The following is an 18,102-nucleotide window of genomic DNA, read 5'->3' on the forward strand; positions in this document are numbered from 1 at the left end:
TTACAGTGGCTGTCGTTGTTGTAAGTTTAAAATAGAGTAGGCTTCTTTATCGATGTTGGTATGCGTGTGATCTCAGAGAAACGAGCTTTGTATCTATTAACATTGACGCAAAAAACGAAAAGGAACATGTAAGGTTTTGAAATGGAATTCACTTCGCGAAGAACTAGCGAACTAAATAATATCGTCGGCAGAGACAGTTTCAGGTCAGAAACAATACATAGGAAATGCACCGACCGAACTTTTTTCAAACTGGGTCATTTAATCATACGACGAACCTATCTAAACGTTCGGAACAAAGTCTACATGTACACATTCGACCAAACACATTCCCAAACCCCACACAGTTTCGTGAATTTTAACGCGGTTGCAACTAGCGGATGAGTTTGTCGCGCTGCAGAGGAACAGTTGGTAATGCCATTTTGTCATTTAGATGTATTACATTGTACCATTACTGGAAATAGATCATCGAGATAATATCGTTTAAATTGCGATAAAATATATTTCTCTCGATGTTCAATGAGAGTTTTCAACAACGCGAGAATTCTTTACCATGTTGATGCTGGTATCCAGTTAAATTGATCAGAGAGTTCTAATTACGGTCAAGCATCGAACATCAAATCTAGATGATGACAACCTAGCATCGAATATGTTCAGCGAGACCGAGTGACGTTCGTCCATCGTGAAATTTCATGCTAATACGCTGTGACTCAAATTGCATCGCATAGGAACGTTGCTCATACGATTACCGCGTTTGAGCAGAATTTCTGCAAGATAGAGACGATTCGACTCTCTTTCAGTCATCGTTCCAGTTAACGATGGAAGAGAAATTCCAGCGAAAAGTTAAAACGTTGCTAACCAGAAGGATTCATCGTATAATACAATGTCGCTTTGGCGATAATGCACCCTAGAAATAATTGGTATCTGTTGTATTTAACAAAATTCAAGAGAGTCGTAGTCGACGGCAAAGTGACGTTAAAGGCAAAAACGACAAAGATCAGAGGCGATACTAGAAAGAATTAAATATTATATTTAATGAAATGCCGCCGCAGTCCGAGTATAGCCCGAGTATTCGAGGCCGCATAATCTGACGTTACTAGAATGAGTATAGGGTGCTTAAAAGGGACTAATATTCGTGCAGCCACATCGGGATTAATTAATCAACAAACTCAGAAATCACGCTGCGTTACCCAGCGTATACAACCTCTTAACTTTTTGCCCTGCTTTTTTCCCCTGTAATTAGAACCCAGAGGCGAAATTTCCTAACCCGGTTTTATTCGAGAAAAATCATATTACCCAGCGACATGTGGATAAACGTAGTGGATACGTGTATATGTGATAAAGCGCGTATTTAAGGCTCGCCTATTCGGCGGCCGGGAAAAATTGAAATAGCTTTTTGCAGCGTGCCGCGTAATATGCGCGGCAAATAATGTAGCGGGGTTGTAGCTGCGAATTACCGGCAATAGAAAGCACTGCGGTCGAACACCATTTTCTCAGCCGAAATAATGTGAAAGAAGAGAAGCTGCCGTAATCGTGGAAATATAGGCGCGCGTACCTACTGCCCATTCGTAGAACATTCAGTTTGCGAAACAAGATTTATCGGCGCGTGAAATGTATATTCGTGGAAGATATCACAATTTATGAATTCGCAAGCGTGTGTTTATTTTAAAATTAAGATTAATTTCGTATCGACAGATCCAGCAGAAGAAATTTCGGGATCGAGTAAGTTCTTTTTGTAGATCGATAAATTATATTTATCTTATATAGAAATAAGTTTAGCGTTGGATCAAGGTTAAAGGACAACGGGTAATCGTAAAGGTAGCAAGACTTTTGGGATCTCTGAAAATGTCCGGATCTTTTCTTCCCGTTTCATTTAGTCGCTAAGGGGAGTTGCGCTCACGTTTAACGGGGCGATCCAACATCGACTGACGGCTCGTTTCGAGGATTTCATTGAATCACAACCCGTGGACAGGTTTAATCAGCGTCAGCCTGGACGTTTCTCTGTTTCAGAATTCCTACGAATCACCAGTCGGGCTCTAACTATGGACGTTCTGTAAATCTGTTCTCGATGGCCACGCTACCGCATATTGCTTCAAATCCACGGACTTGGCAACTTCGTCCTGTGAATGCGTGATTTTTCGCGTTGGATGTGTTTGTTAGTTGGACGTAAGCTCGTGGATATAGTACTATAAATAGCAAAAACTGGGACTTTTCTGAAAGGACTTAAAATGATTGAAACTTGTGCCAGCCACTGTTTACGAACTAACTCGTAGAGCATGGGAACTTTCGAAATTCAAATCGATGAAAATAACTTGGCGTGAAAAGATTTCAGAAATGTTTGACGCGCGAAAATATACTTTATTCTTGCAATTGCAGAAAATTGTTGTAATAAAATAACTGTTCAAATAAAATATGGGAATACGATAGAAATATTTTTAATGAGAATTGGCTATTTTGTTGGATCAGATCCAAATAGATGAATCTGAATGATCGAACGGTTCGAGGCAATTTTACCTTCGCTGGCTAATCGTTGCGAATTTTATTTCCATTTATAACAAGCGCAAAAAATGATACGGCGAAGAATCGGCCAGCTGTCCACCTGTAAAAACGAAATATATCTCAATTGTGGCCGCCACGGTGATCATTTTCACCATGGTTACCCCTTTTTTTGACAAGTCCATTTATCAAGTTCCCACGAACTTCCTCGAAATGCTGCGGAAACGATAAATACCGCGCGGGAATACGTCCGTGTTGCCGATAGCGCGCTGTTTTCCGCCACGGGCCGAGCATTCGCGTGTGCCTCGATAAGGATCAAGACCGAGATCGAAATCGTCTTGGTCAAATAGAGAACTAGTACAAAGAAAATTGGAGAAAACAAATTTTCCGGGATTTCATTGGCACGATACCTGTGTTTGAACTTGCGAGCATCGAGTGTCTCGCTGTTTGCTCGGACCCTATGACATCTGTGTTATATTTAATAGAATAAACGAGAGAGTAGTTCGTGCTTTAATTTTCAAGGTACAGGAACGTTGAATTTCGCTCAGAAAATGTTTCGTATTTTGCTTCGGATGAAAATGATCAAAAATCGCGTACGTTTCGTGTACGCTACATTTAATCTTGTTTTTCCAACTACCAGCAAAGAAAAACGTCCATCGTGTATATATGTGTGGCATTTCGGCGATCGTGTGATCGAGGTGTGTGCTTAATTGCGATTTATACGGCACTGTAGTGAACCGAAGCACGTGATCCAAATTTTCAAGCAACATTTATTCTCGGTTTGGCCATTACGCTGTTTACAGAGCAATTCCACAATACCGTTTTATACCGGCGAACTGGAAAACTTTATGGGTCATCAACACGTTCACCAGATGGTAAACGATAATGGATGGTAATAGATGCTCAAGACCATGGTTATAACTATCTTGTTGGCATATCCGACTTGTTAACAAAGAAAGAAATATCAAGCTGCTGCATGTACCGAATATTTTTTACTCGGAATTTCCTCAACATATGGGTAAAAAATTAGACTCTTTCTTTTTCCCAATAAGCCTACCGAAACAACGAAACGATATATTTCGCGACACAGCGAGTCTCGCACATCTATGTATTCATTTTGACGTTTATCGTGCAACGGTTACCGAAGTTTTCATCGTTTCTCATGAGTACAAATACCTCCGGGAAACGTATATCTGACGCGATATCCCGCTACTCCTCCAAGTAAATTTCTCGAATTGCGTTCCCTCGATAGATTTTCTCGTGGACTGCTTGAAATGTTTCGAAGATACGTATCTTCTGAGAACCGTTTTACAATTGCTAGCACCGTGAAACTTTATAGAAACTGTTTGGTTCGGAAAGAGAAATGGAATAGGTTGGCGTGGATGGTTGTTTTAGTCTGAAAAGCTGGCATTTTCCGTCAACCTTGATCACCTGGTGCGATCCGTGGCGTGCGAACCGTGCCGCATATTCGTCTCTACATATCCTTTCTTCCGCGTATCGTCTCTCGTTTCTGTGAGTCTCTATCATCGTAGAGCACGCGATTCAGGCCGTGGATCGTGTTGCAAATGTAATCTGAGAGAGGCAGAATCCCGAGCGAGCAAGCGACGTACTGTAACGCGAGTTGTACCAGTCCGTTTTCCGCTTCCGTAACGGTGAGTGAATTTTCACAGTCGACTATATTCGCTGTTTCCTCAAGCTACGGAGAATAAGTTGCCGCGAGAATAAATTTCGGCGCTGTGTCACCGTTCGACTGGAAAAGCTTTTCTTTAAATCTCAAGATGTAGAAACGGAAGATTCTCTGACTATGATACGCTAATCTTCCTTAAACCCGTGCGCTTTGTTCGATTTTATCAGATTTCGTTCGTTAAAAGGGATGATTTTCACTGCCGACGAAGCTTCAATGCAAGGTAGAATTGTACGAATCAGAGAGTGGAATCGTTTGCATTTGTCGGATCGCAAAAGGACTTGGAGATTTAGAAAATCAAATTTTTCCCTTCATCTTCTTCGTTCACGGTGTTAACTTCAGCGAGAATCATTCGTCAGCAGTTTGAAGATTTGAATTAGAACGCTGTCGAATACAGGCGTTCTCCCTCGTACGAAAAAATCCCGGGAAAATCGAGCGCATAGTTTCCCGACGACTACGTGATTATCGAAAATAAATTTCTAAATTTCTAGAGCAGATATGTACTTGACACGCACACGGTTGAGCGATTTCTTTCGACGAAAATGCCGAAAGTTCACAGACGCGTTGAATTTCTTCGTTGAGCTTCGCCCTCAATTTCCCCGTCGGCGACTCGAGTTATCGGTTTTCATCGCTTCGTAATCTTTTATTCTCGCTGTAACTTTCACGCTTTCTCGTAACCCGAAGAACTTTTGAATAGCCTGGAAAACCCGTTAAAACGTACCATAGATCCTGCGTGCTTCGTTAAGAACGATATTCAGCGAGTTTATTCCACTTGTTTGCGTTCTCACGTCTATGCAACGCGACTATTCAACTTTCGCTGTGTTCTCCAGCTTTTTCGACGTTTCCGTTGTTTTTATCTCGTTGTTTCACAATCGCCGATCACTTTCACTATGGCTGTGAACGACACGAAACGTTCTGCGAGTAGCGGTAAAAGGGATCAAAAGCTCTGAAAGTGTATCGCGATTCGAAGGGTAAACGAAAAGAAAAGGATCGTAAGAAAGGCGATCAGAGTTGTTCAAGCTCGTTGACGAAATTGCAATGAAAGTATACTTCCCGATGCTTTGTTTCAACCGTGCTTCCCCTACTCGTAATTTGTCCGATTTTCTCACGAATCCTCGAAACGATTAAGGAAAGGTTCGAAACGATTCGATCGGAAGACAATTTGTTAAATCTCTAAGGGAGCTTCGATCGATGGACACGCGCTAGGAATTCCTTGAATACTCTCTGTTTCAGACTTCTCACTGTTCGTTAAGTTAGCGTTTTAGGATACGGAAGAAGTACCTTTCTACGAACGAATAGTTTTACCTATTGCAATACGAAATTGCAAAATAGATTCTACTCGGATAAGGGAAAAATGATAAGAAATTTTCCTGCTAATGGATCAACTAGTCTGGCCGCCGTAGAACTTCGCCAGAGCTCTAATTAGTTGGATTTAATCGACTGATCGCATTTCCTTTGTTTTCAGCAAGTTGGCACTGTTCCAAACCACCGATAATGCTTTCCACTGTTCGAATTCGATTAGCGAGGGAAAATGGGAAATGGTACAATCGTGTACGATCTCGAGACTCAGAGCGTTTAAAATAAAACCACGAGGGATATTCGTTTGACTATATCTCGAACTGCAAGATACACTTCTTCGTTTCCAAAGCAAAATTTTTATTGTCCAGTATTTATGTAATGCAAGGAAATACTGTAATCCCGTTGCTAAAGTCACGCTGCTTAGAAATTGTTGTTCGGACATTCGTTGCTATGAAAATAAGCACTGATATTTCGAATTTCCGCGTATATTTCTGAACGAGATTCTACCGAGACAATAGAAATTCCCAGCGCTATGATATTTCGTGTAAAAACTTACCCAAGAATCCCGGGATCGCGCCTAAGGGCATTACGAACAGGCTAACGAGTAAATCGGCCACGGCGAGAGACAAAAGGAAGTAATTGGTGACATTGTGCAGTCTTCTGTCGAGTCCCACAGCCAGGCAGACCAATATGTTCCCCAAGCCACCTGCCACGATGAATACTGCAACGAAGAGAAAGCCCCAGTCGAAACGGCGGCCCCTCGTCGTCGAACTTAATTTTGTTCTGTACGAACAAGAGATCGTCAGGTTGTCTGTCGTTACATTCTCCACCGGCGTGCATTCCAAAATCTGTGAACGTAACAAAAGAAAGAGAAGAGTTATTGGAAAATTCAGCGGCGAGAAATTTTTCGAGTAACGGGACTCTTTCACCGGCAGTTTTATAGTCAAGCTAAATTTAAATCTCGTCTTGAATTTTCACCTGATCATCGAAATTCGTCTCATTGCAGTCTCTGAATTTCGGTAACCTGGACAAAAAGACACCCTCGATGTTTTCCAAGCCGTTGAGAACCAACGACACGTTCACATCGCAGTTGGAGTAATCGCAGGGCTTACAGAACAGTGTCATCGATGACGCGAAGGTTTCCTTTTCCACAGTGCACATATGATCGAATTCTGATGAGCCAACCATACACTCCTCGAAGCATCCAAGGAAGCTATCGTTACAAGGCAGCTGGTACAGCATCGCAGTTAAGTTGCTCGCCCAGGAGCTTGTCAGGTTTCCCTCCATGTCGTCGGCAAATTTTATCAACAGAGGGTTATCTCGTTGATCAGTGTACATTCGTCATGTACGTCATGTACTAACGTCATCGACCTGTTCTTTGACAAACGACAGATCACGTCTCACAGACACCGAATCATCATCGAACTAGGGCACTTTGTCCACGAACGAGCAACGTCTCGCGATTCTCTTCACTCGCGATTCTCCGTTTTGTCTTCTATTCCGCATAATTACTCTTTCAAATCACGGTTCGCCGTTCACCAGCGCTTCGAACGGTTACGAGACGAGATAAAACTGAGCCAGAATTTTACTGCGCCGATACTATACGCGTGTTACGTGTACATGAAAATTGACGAAGGTTAGCGTGACACGTTTCGGAAAAGGCGGCCGTCCTTGGCGTTGCTTGCGAATCGAATTAGGACTAGGAAGCACGAAGGGGAGACGCGATCACGATGGTGGTGGACGTTTATTCGGGGGCAGCGGCGTCGGCAGAGCGGCGCTATCGGGAGGGCGATTTTCGTAGCTCAGTCAGTTTATGGATTCTTCAGATCTCGCTTTACGACCCGTTGCGCTACTTTGGAGTTCAGGGATCGTGCTTTAGGTTTTATTTGACCTGCTCCTTCGTCTTCTCTACCTAGAACAAATGATGACAGTTTCAAGCTCTCCCAGGAGGAATCGATTTATTGTTCACGGCATTATTAGCTGATGCTCGATCGCGTGTCCAACAACTCGCTTTCCCCGTGAACCCCAGCCGAATCTGTAAAAATGAAGAAAAGAAGAAAAAAGATATATTCAGCGAAGAAGAAAAATTGGATCGGGGTTGCTTCAACGGCAAAATCGAAATGGTTGTTTCCGACATTGATCCGTTGGGACCGAGAAGCCAACCTTTGTCGCTTCGGATAGTGGGAATGTTTTTAAATTGAATAGCCCTCGGTTTTTTATTTCCAAGGCCCTTCGATTGTTTTCCCACCTCGTTCGAGGGCACGTGGCATTTCAAGCGTTCCTGGCAATTCTATCGACTCTTTTCAAAGTTTCTATCTACCAGATTCGAATAAAAATATTGCAGGAATGCGTTAGTTGAGCCATAAGGAACGATCGCTAAATTAGTGATCGTGGCAAGAAGAGAATATTGTCTCAAGCAGGAATAGCAGACGACAAAAGGCGACGTGTAATCGATCGATCATTTTTTCACGGATTTCGTCGAGATGTCCAAGTCATTCTCGATGGTACAAGTAGAATATTTATCGGAGATTACGACATACAAACCGATAGCTTCGGAAACCGATGGAAACGTAGAATAGAAACAAACGCGAAAGGATACTAGAAAAATGCACGGTCACGAAGTATTTTTTTTTTTGTGTGTGTGTGTTATGTAGACGACAAATTTTTATTCAGGGAGCAACATGGCGAAGATCGAAGCGGATATAATAATATTGCATCGATCAGAAATAAGGCGAGCTTAAGGTGACATCGGTGTCGATATGTATCTTGGCTAAATCCGCTCTATAAATCATGCTCGCGGAGGGTTGGTGATACGCGACAATACGCCGCCCCATTTATGGATTTCGTTAAACCCTTGCTGGATGTACCAAGAAGATATTGTTTTTTTTCTTTATGCGTTTATCTTCATCGACACTGCATCGATCCTCGTATCTGTGTAATTCAGCGAGTCAACTTTCTTCGAAAGAAACGGATCCGGCCATTCTTTCTTCGATTTTAAAACGAACGAAAGTATGACAATGCATAAATAATTTCTTTTTTAAATGAGAAAAGTTTCAAAGTTGAATTACACAATATTGCGTACTGAGCTTCAATATTTGATACTGGAAAATGATATATGCACAATCTATACGGGTAAACACGGAGTTTAATTTTCTACATTTCAACTAAAGCCGTGTCTTCTTCGCGAACTTCGGAATTATTAGCGATGAATTTAGCCTCTTAGTTATGACGTGTAAACTGTTTCTAATTAACATAAGTTGTAATATTCGCTTAAGGGTTGTAATAATCGCTCGCGAGCAATCCACGCTCGAGAAACGACTCGAACTTCTCACACAATGCATTTCTTGCTCGTTTCCTGAAACAAGTTAATGTCAATAAGTCAAGGTACGATCCTACGAGAGGCAGAAATACAGAATTCCAATCAACGACTATGTATCAGTAAAAAACAGAATATGTTTAAACCTTCTTCTAATTTGCGTTTTATGCTGAAAGCATTTAGTACGATAGCATAACTACCGTGGAAAGTCGACTAATACGACCTTCTCTTGTTCTTTGAAATATCTTGTCATAGTTTTAAAACATCCCATGTATGAAGTTTAATAACGATAGATGTGGAACATGATGAAGTGCAACCCCTGCCTCTGCCATAAATAGCCCCTTCCTGAAAACCGTAATGCTTTACGGAGGAACACATAATTGAAAATGATGCGAGGAATTTTTATTAGAACCGCAGTTGAATTCTGAGAAAAGAATTTACGAAAATATGTATCCAAATATGATTTGAGATTATAAAGCAGGAGTATCGTGCAAGGTTTTAAGCTTGTGCGAAATTCAGTGCGAGTGTGTTGGAGCAAATTTTACGCGATTTTAATGCGTTTATTGCGAATAAATAATGTTTAAGATCGAGCTTGGAGAGCGAGGATTTTGAAAAATTCTCAACTCGCATTAATCTTGAAAAGACATATTTAACGTCACGTGTTTTAACATCATAAATTACCAAACGATTTATCTTTTACTTCAGCCTCTTCCATTTACGAATTCACTGGTGATACGAAGATATGACATTCGGTTTCGTTTACGTAACTCTAATTATATAAATTCGAATCGTTTTTACATCTAACACGTAACCATATCAACGTCTCCGGCCAGACATTACACCTCTCATGAAATATTTTTTCCAGAAATACATCTCGTTAATCAAAGTGTGAATCATAGAAGCTCGTAGATCATATTCTGTACGGATCATTTCTTTTCGCGTTTCACTCGTGCTCCATTGAGAACGGATGCTCTAAATATCAAGAGTCATGCCTCTTTGACGACGGCTCATTTCTCAAATATCAGTCGCGATATTTCAACTTGGTACTTGAGAAAATGTCTTGGTAACGACGGAAAGTTGCTTTGTTTGTGGAGAAGACTGGTTTCGCGAGCTCGCGGTTCATTTCGCACAGTATCTTAGCAAGATAGTGGTCGTCTTGATTGAATCAACGATTTCCTACAAAGTTTTCTCGTTTCGCGGAAAGTTTTTTCCTCATTTTTGTATGTTATTGGCCGCTACAATTTTTCTATTGTCCGAGCAATCGATTAATTTTACGGATAGAAAACGAAGATATAAAAATTGGAAAAACTAATCAAAGTACGAAACGTAAGCTTTAAGCCAAGGATCTCTTGAAATTCTGTATCGAAGAAGCTGTTTCGTTCCTCTTCCGCTTTCCTCGGCATTCCTGAAACTTAAAATCACCGTTTTCCTATTAATGACACGGCACGATAGCAACGAATGCCTTGATTAGATCCCCAAATTCTCCGAAAATCTATTCGTCGAAATCTCCTCGTTAAAGATTGATCGTGCAATATCGTGTAATCTCGACGAAGATTTCGTCTCAGCTTTCTATTTCTTCGTTCTTATTTCATATAAAAGCGTCTTTTTATCGAGGGCGATGCTTCCTTTTAGCTGTCTCCAAGGAAAGACACAAGCATAAATTACACATCGGCGTAATCCTACCCTTATTGATGCTTCGCCATGGGAACCTTTATGAAACGCTCCTTTGTTCCTTCATCCGAGTGATTGACAAAGCTTTATCCCCGAATTTAACACGAGCCATTGTCTCGTACACATCATTCGGAACAACAAAAGTTGTCTGTTCGTGATCAGAAGGTCTCTTTTAATGAACACTGCTAATTTCAGTGGCAATAATTAAGAAATTTGAGAATGCAAGATGATAAAATGGAATATATATATAAATGCTAATTAAAAAGACATGAAAATAATATCAGGCAACAAAATGTATTCTTATCGTCACTTCTAATTATCTCTTCGAGAACTTACGAAAAATATTTGACTGATTATGGACTCTTTGGCTTTCTTTTCTAGACAAATAAAACATTCTTTGATCTTCCCCTTAGCGGTGCAAACAACAGGAGTGGGAGGCAACCGCCTTTTTATTTCTTTGATCTTGTTCGAGTTGGCATTTTCAGTTACTGTTAATCAAGGCGTCTAATTAGAAGTGCTTTGTTTCGAATGTAAAGTTTTCTGAATAGTAGGCAAATTGAAGATTGATTATATCGAGATTGAAATCTTTTATCCTTCAGCCTGAGGAAAAATATATATATCGACATTTATCGGTCAAAGGGCCGTTATTTTTTTTCATTTTCAATATAATAATATTCGTTATATTTATTTCGTCATGATACTCTTTAATTTTCGTATATTTAATACGATAAGAATCGCCGAATAAAAAGCATCTATTAACATAGTATTAATTCAATTAAATGAGTACCCAGAATTATTAAAGGCAGCAATTTTTCCCTCTCCTTCCGCAAAATCCTCTATTCAGCCTCCATTCACTGTATTACCTGTTCATTTCGTTCCGCAAATTAGTATCTGTTGCGTCCTCCAGCAATTAATGCGATCAGATTCTGTGGAAATCAGCTGGGAATCCGAACCTATCTGTTTCACGCTTAAGTTGCGTTTCTAATTGTGAACAGCACGGTCGATGTTGAAAACCATAATCAGACTAAAGTAGAAATATCAAAGTAACCGTATCGATGAAAATTCCGTTCATCGATATATTCAACTACGAAAATTTGTCATTTTTTCCAATAATCCTGCCACACAATTTCATCCTCTCTAAAGAACATTTAAACACATATTCCATTCTAAACCGACGAATGCATTTGAATCTAGGATTACTCTCGAGGAACGAGGAACAGGCACGAACAATGCATCGACGAACTATAGTTCTTCCGCAATGGCGCAAACACGCGAGTTTCTGAAATTTCCGTGCGGTTAGAACATTAGCTGGGTTATCAATTCTCGTTAAAATATACAGACGCGTGAAATCGTCAGGCATATGGGGCGTAAAAACACCGCGTCGCGCTAATGAAATCGACGAATTCGCCGTTGGCAAAATCTCTGCATTAGAGTCTATCTGCCACGTGTTAATATCGAGCACCGATAAATCGCTGAGGCATATCGACGCGTTGTCATTAATTTGTACGTTAACGGAATGGTCAGCGGGAACCTCGTTCGACGCCGTGCCCAGCCAGTGAAATCAATTAAACGGTGTACAGCGTTGAGTTGGAAAATTTGGTGAAATATTGTTGCCATTGGTATACAATAAAATCAAATGTGAAGAAAGAAAAATAATAGCGAGGCAAGTGCTGTAACGTTTTAGAGCAATCAAAAGCAGAAAGATAATTCTACATAGACATTTGAAGATATAATGCAATTACCTGAGAATGTAATAATACACTCACAAATATACTAGATATATAATACAAAATATAATACGAAAAGGAAAGCAAATACGGCAAATACGTATAAGAATTATAGAAACGAGAAGATTCAGCTTTCTCGATAGAGATACGAAGAAACATGCTGAAAATCCTAAAATAGTTTGCCAAATGAAACAGCATTTTGTCGCTGATTCCGTTCAAAGCCAGAAGAATCACAGCGGAGGAACGATTTCAATTGAACGAGCATCGTCGTTCGCCTTACTGATAGCAAAAGGATGCATTGTGTTCCCTTTCCTTTAGTTATTCTCTCTACATTCACACCATTTTTCACTTGCATATATAGTTCGAGACAAACGTCGCGAGAATTACGGTCTGCTACGACGACAAATTGTTCTAGCATGTAGGAAAAGCATGTCCAAAGGTAGAAAATCCTAAAAAATTTATACGCTCAAAGCCTCACGGATAGTCAACTAGAGACGTCGTCTCTCTAAGGAATATTTCTTATTTTCTATGTTATCGTATGTTTAAAAATTTCTTAATAAGTTTCTCGTACGATCAGTAAGCAGAGTTAAACGCTAATACCCCTAGAAAAAGGATTCGCCAACTTTAACGGACTAGTTCAACGATTGCAATTTCCCGGCGATACACTTTGAGCTTTCCCGACTAGGATCCATGAAGCGTTCTTAAACGTCTCATCTTGGAAATTTCTAATTATGAAACGCGTTTCAAGTTGCCCGCCTCGTAAACGTTTCTCGCGCAGCATCTCGTGCATCATGTTTAATTACCTTTGTAATTATCGCGGCGATGAATATAGACGTAAACAAGATTCCCAATTTTGCAAAAACATTGGTCAATTCGTTCGGCGCGCTAAACTCGAGATAGTACACGTTACGATTCCCTGTATCCAATTGTGAGAATTCCCGATGTTATTACTTTACTGTCAGACGTCGCGCAGACGAGTGCCTGAAACTTGCTCGTACGATCATCTCCACCGGTTAAAATTTTGATTAATTCTATAAGATCGTGACGAGAGGAGAAATAACGTTAGGAAAGGTAACATTTGGAAACAATGGTGAAATAAGTAGCAGACATTTGTTCGAACAGAATGAACACTGTTTAAAATTGAAGATAAAATCATGATTAATGGCAACAAGGATCCCACCATGTCTTTATAATAGCTCGAAGATTTATAAAAATCATGCAATATTTCTTAAAGATCGATTGCGATTGTAGATTAAATTGTATTATACCGTAGGAAAATTCTCAGCTGTGCTTTATTCGTTTCTCGAAAATACTGGCTGTTAAAAGAGAAATGTTTAGCGAAGGTTTTCATAACTCTACACGAGAGAAGAAAAGGATCGCAAAGTGATTGAAAACGAGATGAATCGTGGTAGATCTAGAAAAATGCAGGCTTGCGAATAGACGCGCTATCACGAGCAAAGTGCATCGGCCGTTCTGTGTCAGTGCTGTATGTAGGGGGCAAAGCTTGAATTTAGCTGATTGGACATCGACCGATGGGAACGAGATACGGATGTAATTTGTTAACGGGACTACATGGAAAATAATACGACTCGATAACGAGATATGATACACATCAGAGCAGGTTACTAAGGCCAATGACAGAGTTTCGTGTCACGATGGATTATTCTGTTCCTGCCTCCTATCTCTTCCTATTCATTTATCGGGTATTTATCCTTTTTAACTAGCACCAATCTGACAACTAAACACGGTACACGCATTTGTTAGAATTGTTGGAAAACTGAAACAAACAGAATATAGCGAAACGATGGGAAATATTGTAACGGTGCTGGAGTCTACATTTTATATGTAATTCGAAGAATAAATTTCAGTTTAAATTTGCAAATTTAACAGCTATTTATAGAAAGCCACTCGATTCCTAATACGTGAATCTATTTGTTAAGTTTCTTCGCGTACTCTCTTTGGAAGATTAAATGCTCGTTAATTAAGTTCTATGTTTTAACAAGATAAAGGTCACTCGACTCGTACTAAACATAAGGGAATTCTTTTTCCTCTGCTTTTTTTTATCGTTATTATTCGATTTTAACTGACATACCATGCCAATCTGCACGGAACCTTTTTAGAAACCCAAATCGAGCGAATCGAGAATGAGATACCTTAAGTAATCAGTACGAAGCAAAACATTTGTAGATCTCGCTATCGCTATACAAAGAATCGTCCTTTCTTCGCTTCACTGGAGAAGAAAATTCATTTTGAAATTTATTCATCTATACAATGCTAAAAGAACAATAAATGAAACATTAGCCGAGGATGAAATACGAAGATTAGATAAAAACGAGAAAAGAATGTCTATGGAAATATCGGATTTCATCGCTAATAGTTAACAAGCTTCAAAACGGAGTAAACTCATGAACAAACAAATTTTTACAATTGTTATCAATGTCACTGTTTTATTCCAGCAGTTCTAGTTTATCAAAATGTCATTAGTCACGACGTTTCATTTAATTATATAGGTAATTAGCCATGACAATTAACGTGAATGGAAACTGTAGACGATTAATTGTATGTTTTATGAATTCAAAGTTGTTGGACGTCGAAATCTGTGACTTTACGGACAATTTTATCCACAATTTTACGAGGTGTACGTGAAGCGCTGTGGAAAGATCTCTCTCGTGTTAGCAAAAATTTCCCAGCGCAGAGAGTTACGCTATATTCGGATCGTGAATATAAAGTTCTGGATAAAATTAATGTATGCTGCTTGACAAAATTACAGTCCGTTAAATATATTCCTAAACTGGTAAGAAACATCGACGAGAAAAAGGTATTTCCATTATCTCCTGCCATTATTTATATTTGAAAAATGCTGTTTAGAAAATACCTATACGTTTTAGTTTTGAAGAATAAAACTCACTGTATGTTAGAGAGAAGAACTGATAGTTTTTATCTTATTATAATAAAAGATTTTCTGGTATGTAAAACTCGACGGGAAATGAAAATTATCTTTGCTGGGACACTAACATCCAAGAGATATGATGCAATTTTATGAAGCGCGCTTAATAGAATTCAGTTGAATTTCTTACGCTGCAACAAAAAAGGAATTAAACTATATGGCTACCATTTTTGTAGAAATTTATTTCCTTTTTCACACAATCCTGATTTCAGTAACTGTGAAAGCAAAGAATGTACGAGAAAAACAGGAATCAAGGAGCTGATGTGAAACACATTTCGCTAAAAACAGATTCTATCAAAACGTCAATCACCGATCACATAGTGATATTTTACGAGCAGAGATGGCACGGTGAACCCCGTTCAGACCTTCGATACGCTTTCGCGGCCCGTGCAGCAATAACGTTATTGGAAACGAATAAAAAACTACATATTTCGTTTTTAAAACCTCACTCTTTTCAAAGATGATAAACCATGTGGCGCATAAAGATGCACAAAACGGCGATAATTTATCGATAGAAAATGTATCAACTAACGATCGTTAAATTGTATATGTTTATGCGATTTCATATTTTTAAATATATATACAAATAATAGACAAATCGAATACAGGTAGGTTGGAGGAACTACAAATCATAGAGACTGAATTATCATTTCTATTTAAAAAATACACCTATATTTCTATATTTTATTCTGACAAGAAGCCAATCTTTTCGTAGATTTTTATTTTATTGTTTAAGAAACGGTAGTTAAAGTTGAATTCGACTTTTACACCGGGGAAATCTATCTTTTATCCGAGGGAGATTTTAATGAAACTTTTATTAAAGGAGATCCCCCATAAAGAAATTTATAATGAAACGCCTCTGGTAATGGGGCCTACAACTACGTTTTCGTAAAATTACTAGAGTAACATACCAGATTTAGTGCTATGCTTTTCCATCGATAACAAGAGAACAAAAAAGAAATAAACGACGGGATGGTATAAATTGCTTGTACTTCCGAGCCAGATTAAGTTATAAAGGGGCAACAGATTCATTTTCGCGGTGCTGCACTTCGTTATGATAGAATCTGCATCCCATTATAGGACGATGAATAGAAAGATATTTTAGTCCAGGGATAGATAAGGCCGAATTTCAATCGTGATTTAGAATTAATTGAATTTCTTCGTACATCAATAGAGTCCTACATTTAACGATAATGTATCAGCATACTCTTCTCTATACTATATTATGTGAATTATAAATAAAAATAATAAAATAAAATATATTATTCATTTTATTCGAACATTACCGCATTCATTCAATTTAGCCATCCTGGTTTAAAAATACATCTAATTTGAAGATATTTCTGAACACGAAAGTACCAAGTTAATTCTTGACCAAACGCGAACAAATCCTATTTTCTGGAAAATGAAACCTTAAACGAACAAATTTTATTCTTCGCTTTTTATCCATTTTTGCACGTAGAATAATCTCCTGTTGATTGCTTGTTCGTGTCCAGTCGAGTATTAGCCAAATTCGCATATACATACTAAGCAAATTTTCAGGCTACATTTTTCCCTGAAAATGGAACATTTCATGAAGAATTTTATTCTCTATTTTCGATTCATCGTTTATTCCATAATTCCGGAATTACCTTATATACAGAAAGGAACAGGAAAAGTCAATGTGAAATACGGAAAGAACGAACACACGGCTTAATTTCAAATTATCGCTGCATAATTTCAAATTATCCTAACCTGAAACATTTGATAGACAATTTACCTACATTTTTTAGCAAGTTCTTTACAATTCTCGTCTCCAGTTCTTCAGTTTTCTTCCTGCTCGTGTTCTCTTTCGTCATGGCACAATTCTTCGTTCACGATATCGTGATTTTCTTCGATGTTTTCACTGTACCAACGAAGATTCGAACGTCAATGTTACTCATGGTATTCACAGCACTGGGAAATCACCGCGAGATTCTTTAACCGAATCGAACGATACCCGATAATCGATATATTGAAACGATTTGTGCGACAATTACGCCTCGTGTCCAACATCAGGCAGTTAGCGTTCGGAATTGGAGGTGGTAAGATGTCGTCTTAAATTTCAAATTGGTAAAGGTCCAACTAATAAAATCGACAGTCGAACCGTTCTCGTTTTATCATAGAGAAAAGCGTGGTCGAATCCTCGACCAGGATATGAATCTGTGAGTGGAATCGTTGAATGGTTTCATTAAGAATCAAGTGGGTTATCGTGAGTGTTCAAGTGGCGACCGATCGTTGCAAGTTTAACTCCAACATGTCGACTTCTAGAACTTCGAAGTTTTCTACAAAAACAATCGAAATCGCGGATGTAACATATACGTATTCATAGAAACTATTTATTTATTAACAGTTCGAATTACTTGATTAGAGTATCGGTTTTAACGCATGTAGTTCGTTATTGCCTATTCGCGCGTGAAGTTGTCCCGCGAGATGTCGTCGCAGTACCTTCCATCTTTAGATCTTTTTAATGGATTCAAATTACGCGTTTCTTTTCCTCTCGTGCGAGTCACGCGGATTCTGTGGCCACGCTGTGTTTACAAGTAATCTAGAATCTAGAACGATCAGTGAGAATCTGAAATCCTATCCCGTTTTGCTTGGAACTGGTTCTCGCCGGTATGCAGGTAATTTCGAAAACGATTCCTCTTCGTCTCCGATAACGATATTTCTCGATTATTACTCGCTGGTTACTCGTGCTCTCGTGTATAACCTTATAAGAGAAACTACTCGTAGATTAAGATTTAGAACGGCATAAAGGATCAAACAAATCGCGATCTGCTACGAGAGATCAGTTTCCTGGAGTTCCCATTTCTGAGAAATAAGGATCGTTTCTCGAAACACGAATATTTTCGAAAGGAAATGGGAGATGGGAACGCGGAGATTCGTCATTAAACTTTCGCGACTTAAACCCCGAAATTACAAATTGATTCAAATTTTTCACACAGTC

General features: G+C 39.1%; 1 protein-coding gene across 12 annotated transcripts in view; it reads right to left on the reverse strand.

The window, feature by feature from the left end:
• The window catches only part of LOC126920105 (5-hydroxytryptamine receptor 2A), a 38,594-nt gene that overhangs the window by 20,169 nt on the left and 323 nt on the right, over window positions 1-18,102 (reverse strand). For 4 of the 12 annotated variants that reach the window (XM_050730043.1, XM_050730034.1, XM_050730038.1 and 1 more), the window contains exons 2-4: window positions 16,897-17,440; window positions 6,455-7,384; window positions 6,033-6,324 (exon numbers count right to left, since the gene is read on the reverse strand). In XM_050730043.1, coding sequence (XP_050586000.1) covers window positions 6,033-6,324; window positions 6,455-6,814 — 652 coding nt within the window. In that variant the 5' untranslated portion in view covers window positions 6,815-7,384; window positions 16,897-17,440. Of the gene's footprint in view, window positions 1-6,032; window positions 6,325-6,454; window positions 7,512-16,896; window positions 17,927-18,102 lie in introns of those variants that run through there. The other 8 variants (XM_050730040.1, XM_050730035.1, XM_050730041.1 and 5 more) reach the window with 8 other exon arrangements.

Source organism: Bombus affinis, chromosome 9 (genome assembly GCF_024516045.1).
Source record: "Bombus affinis isolate iyBomAffi1 chromosome 9, iyBomAffi1.2, whole genome shotgun sequence".
Taxonomy (NCBI): Eukaryota; Metazoa; Arthropoda; class Insecta; order Hymenoptera; family Apidae; genus Bombus; species Bombus affinis.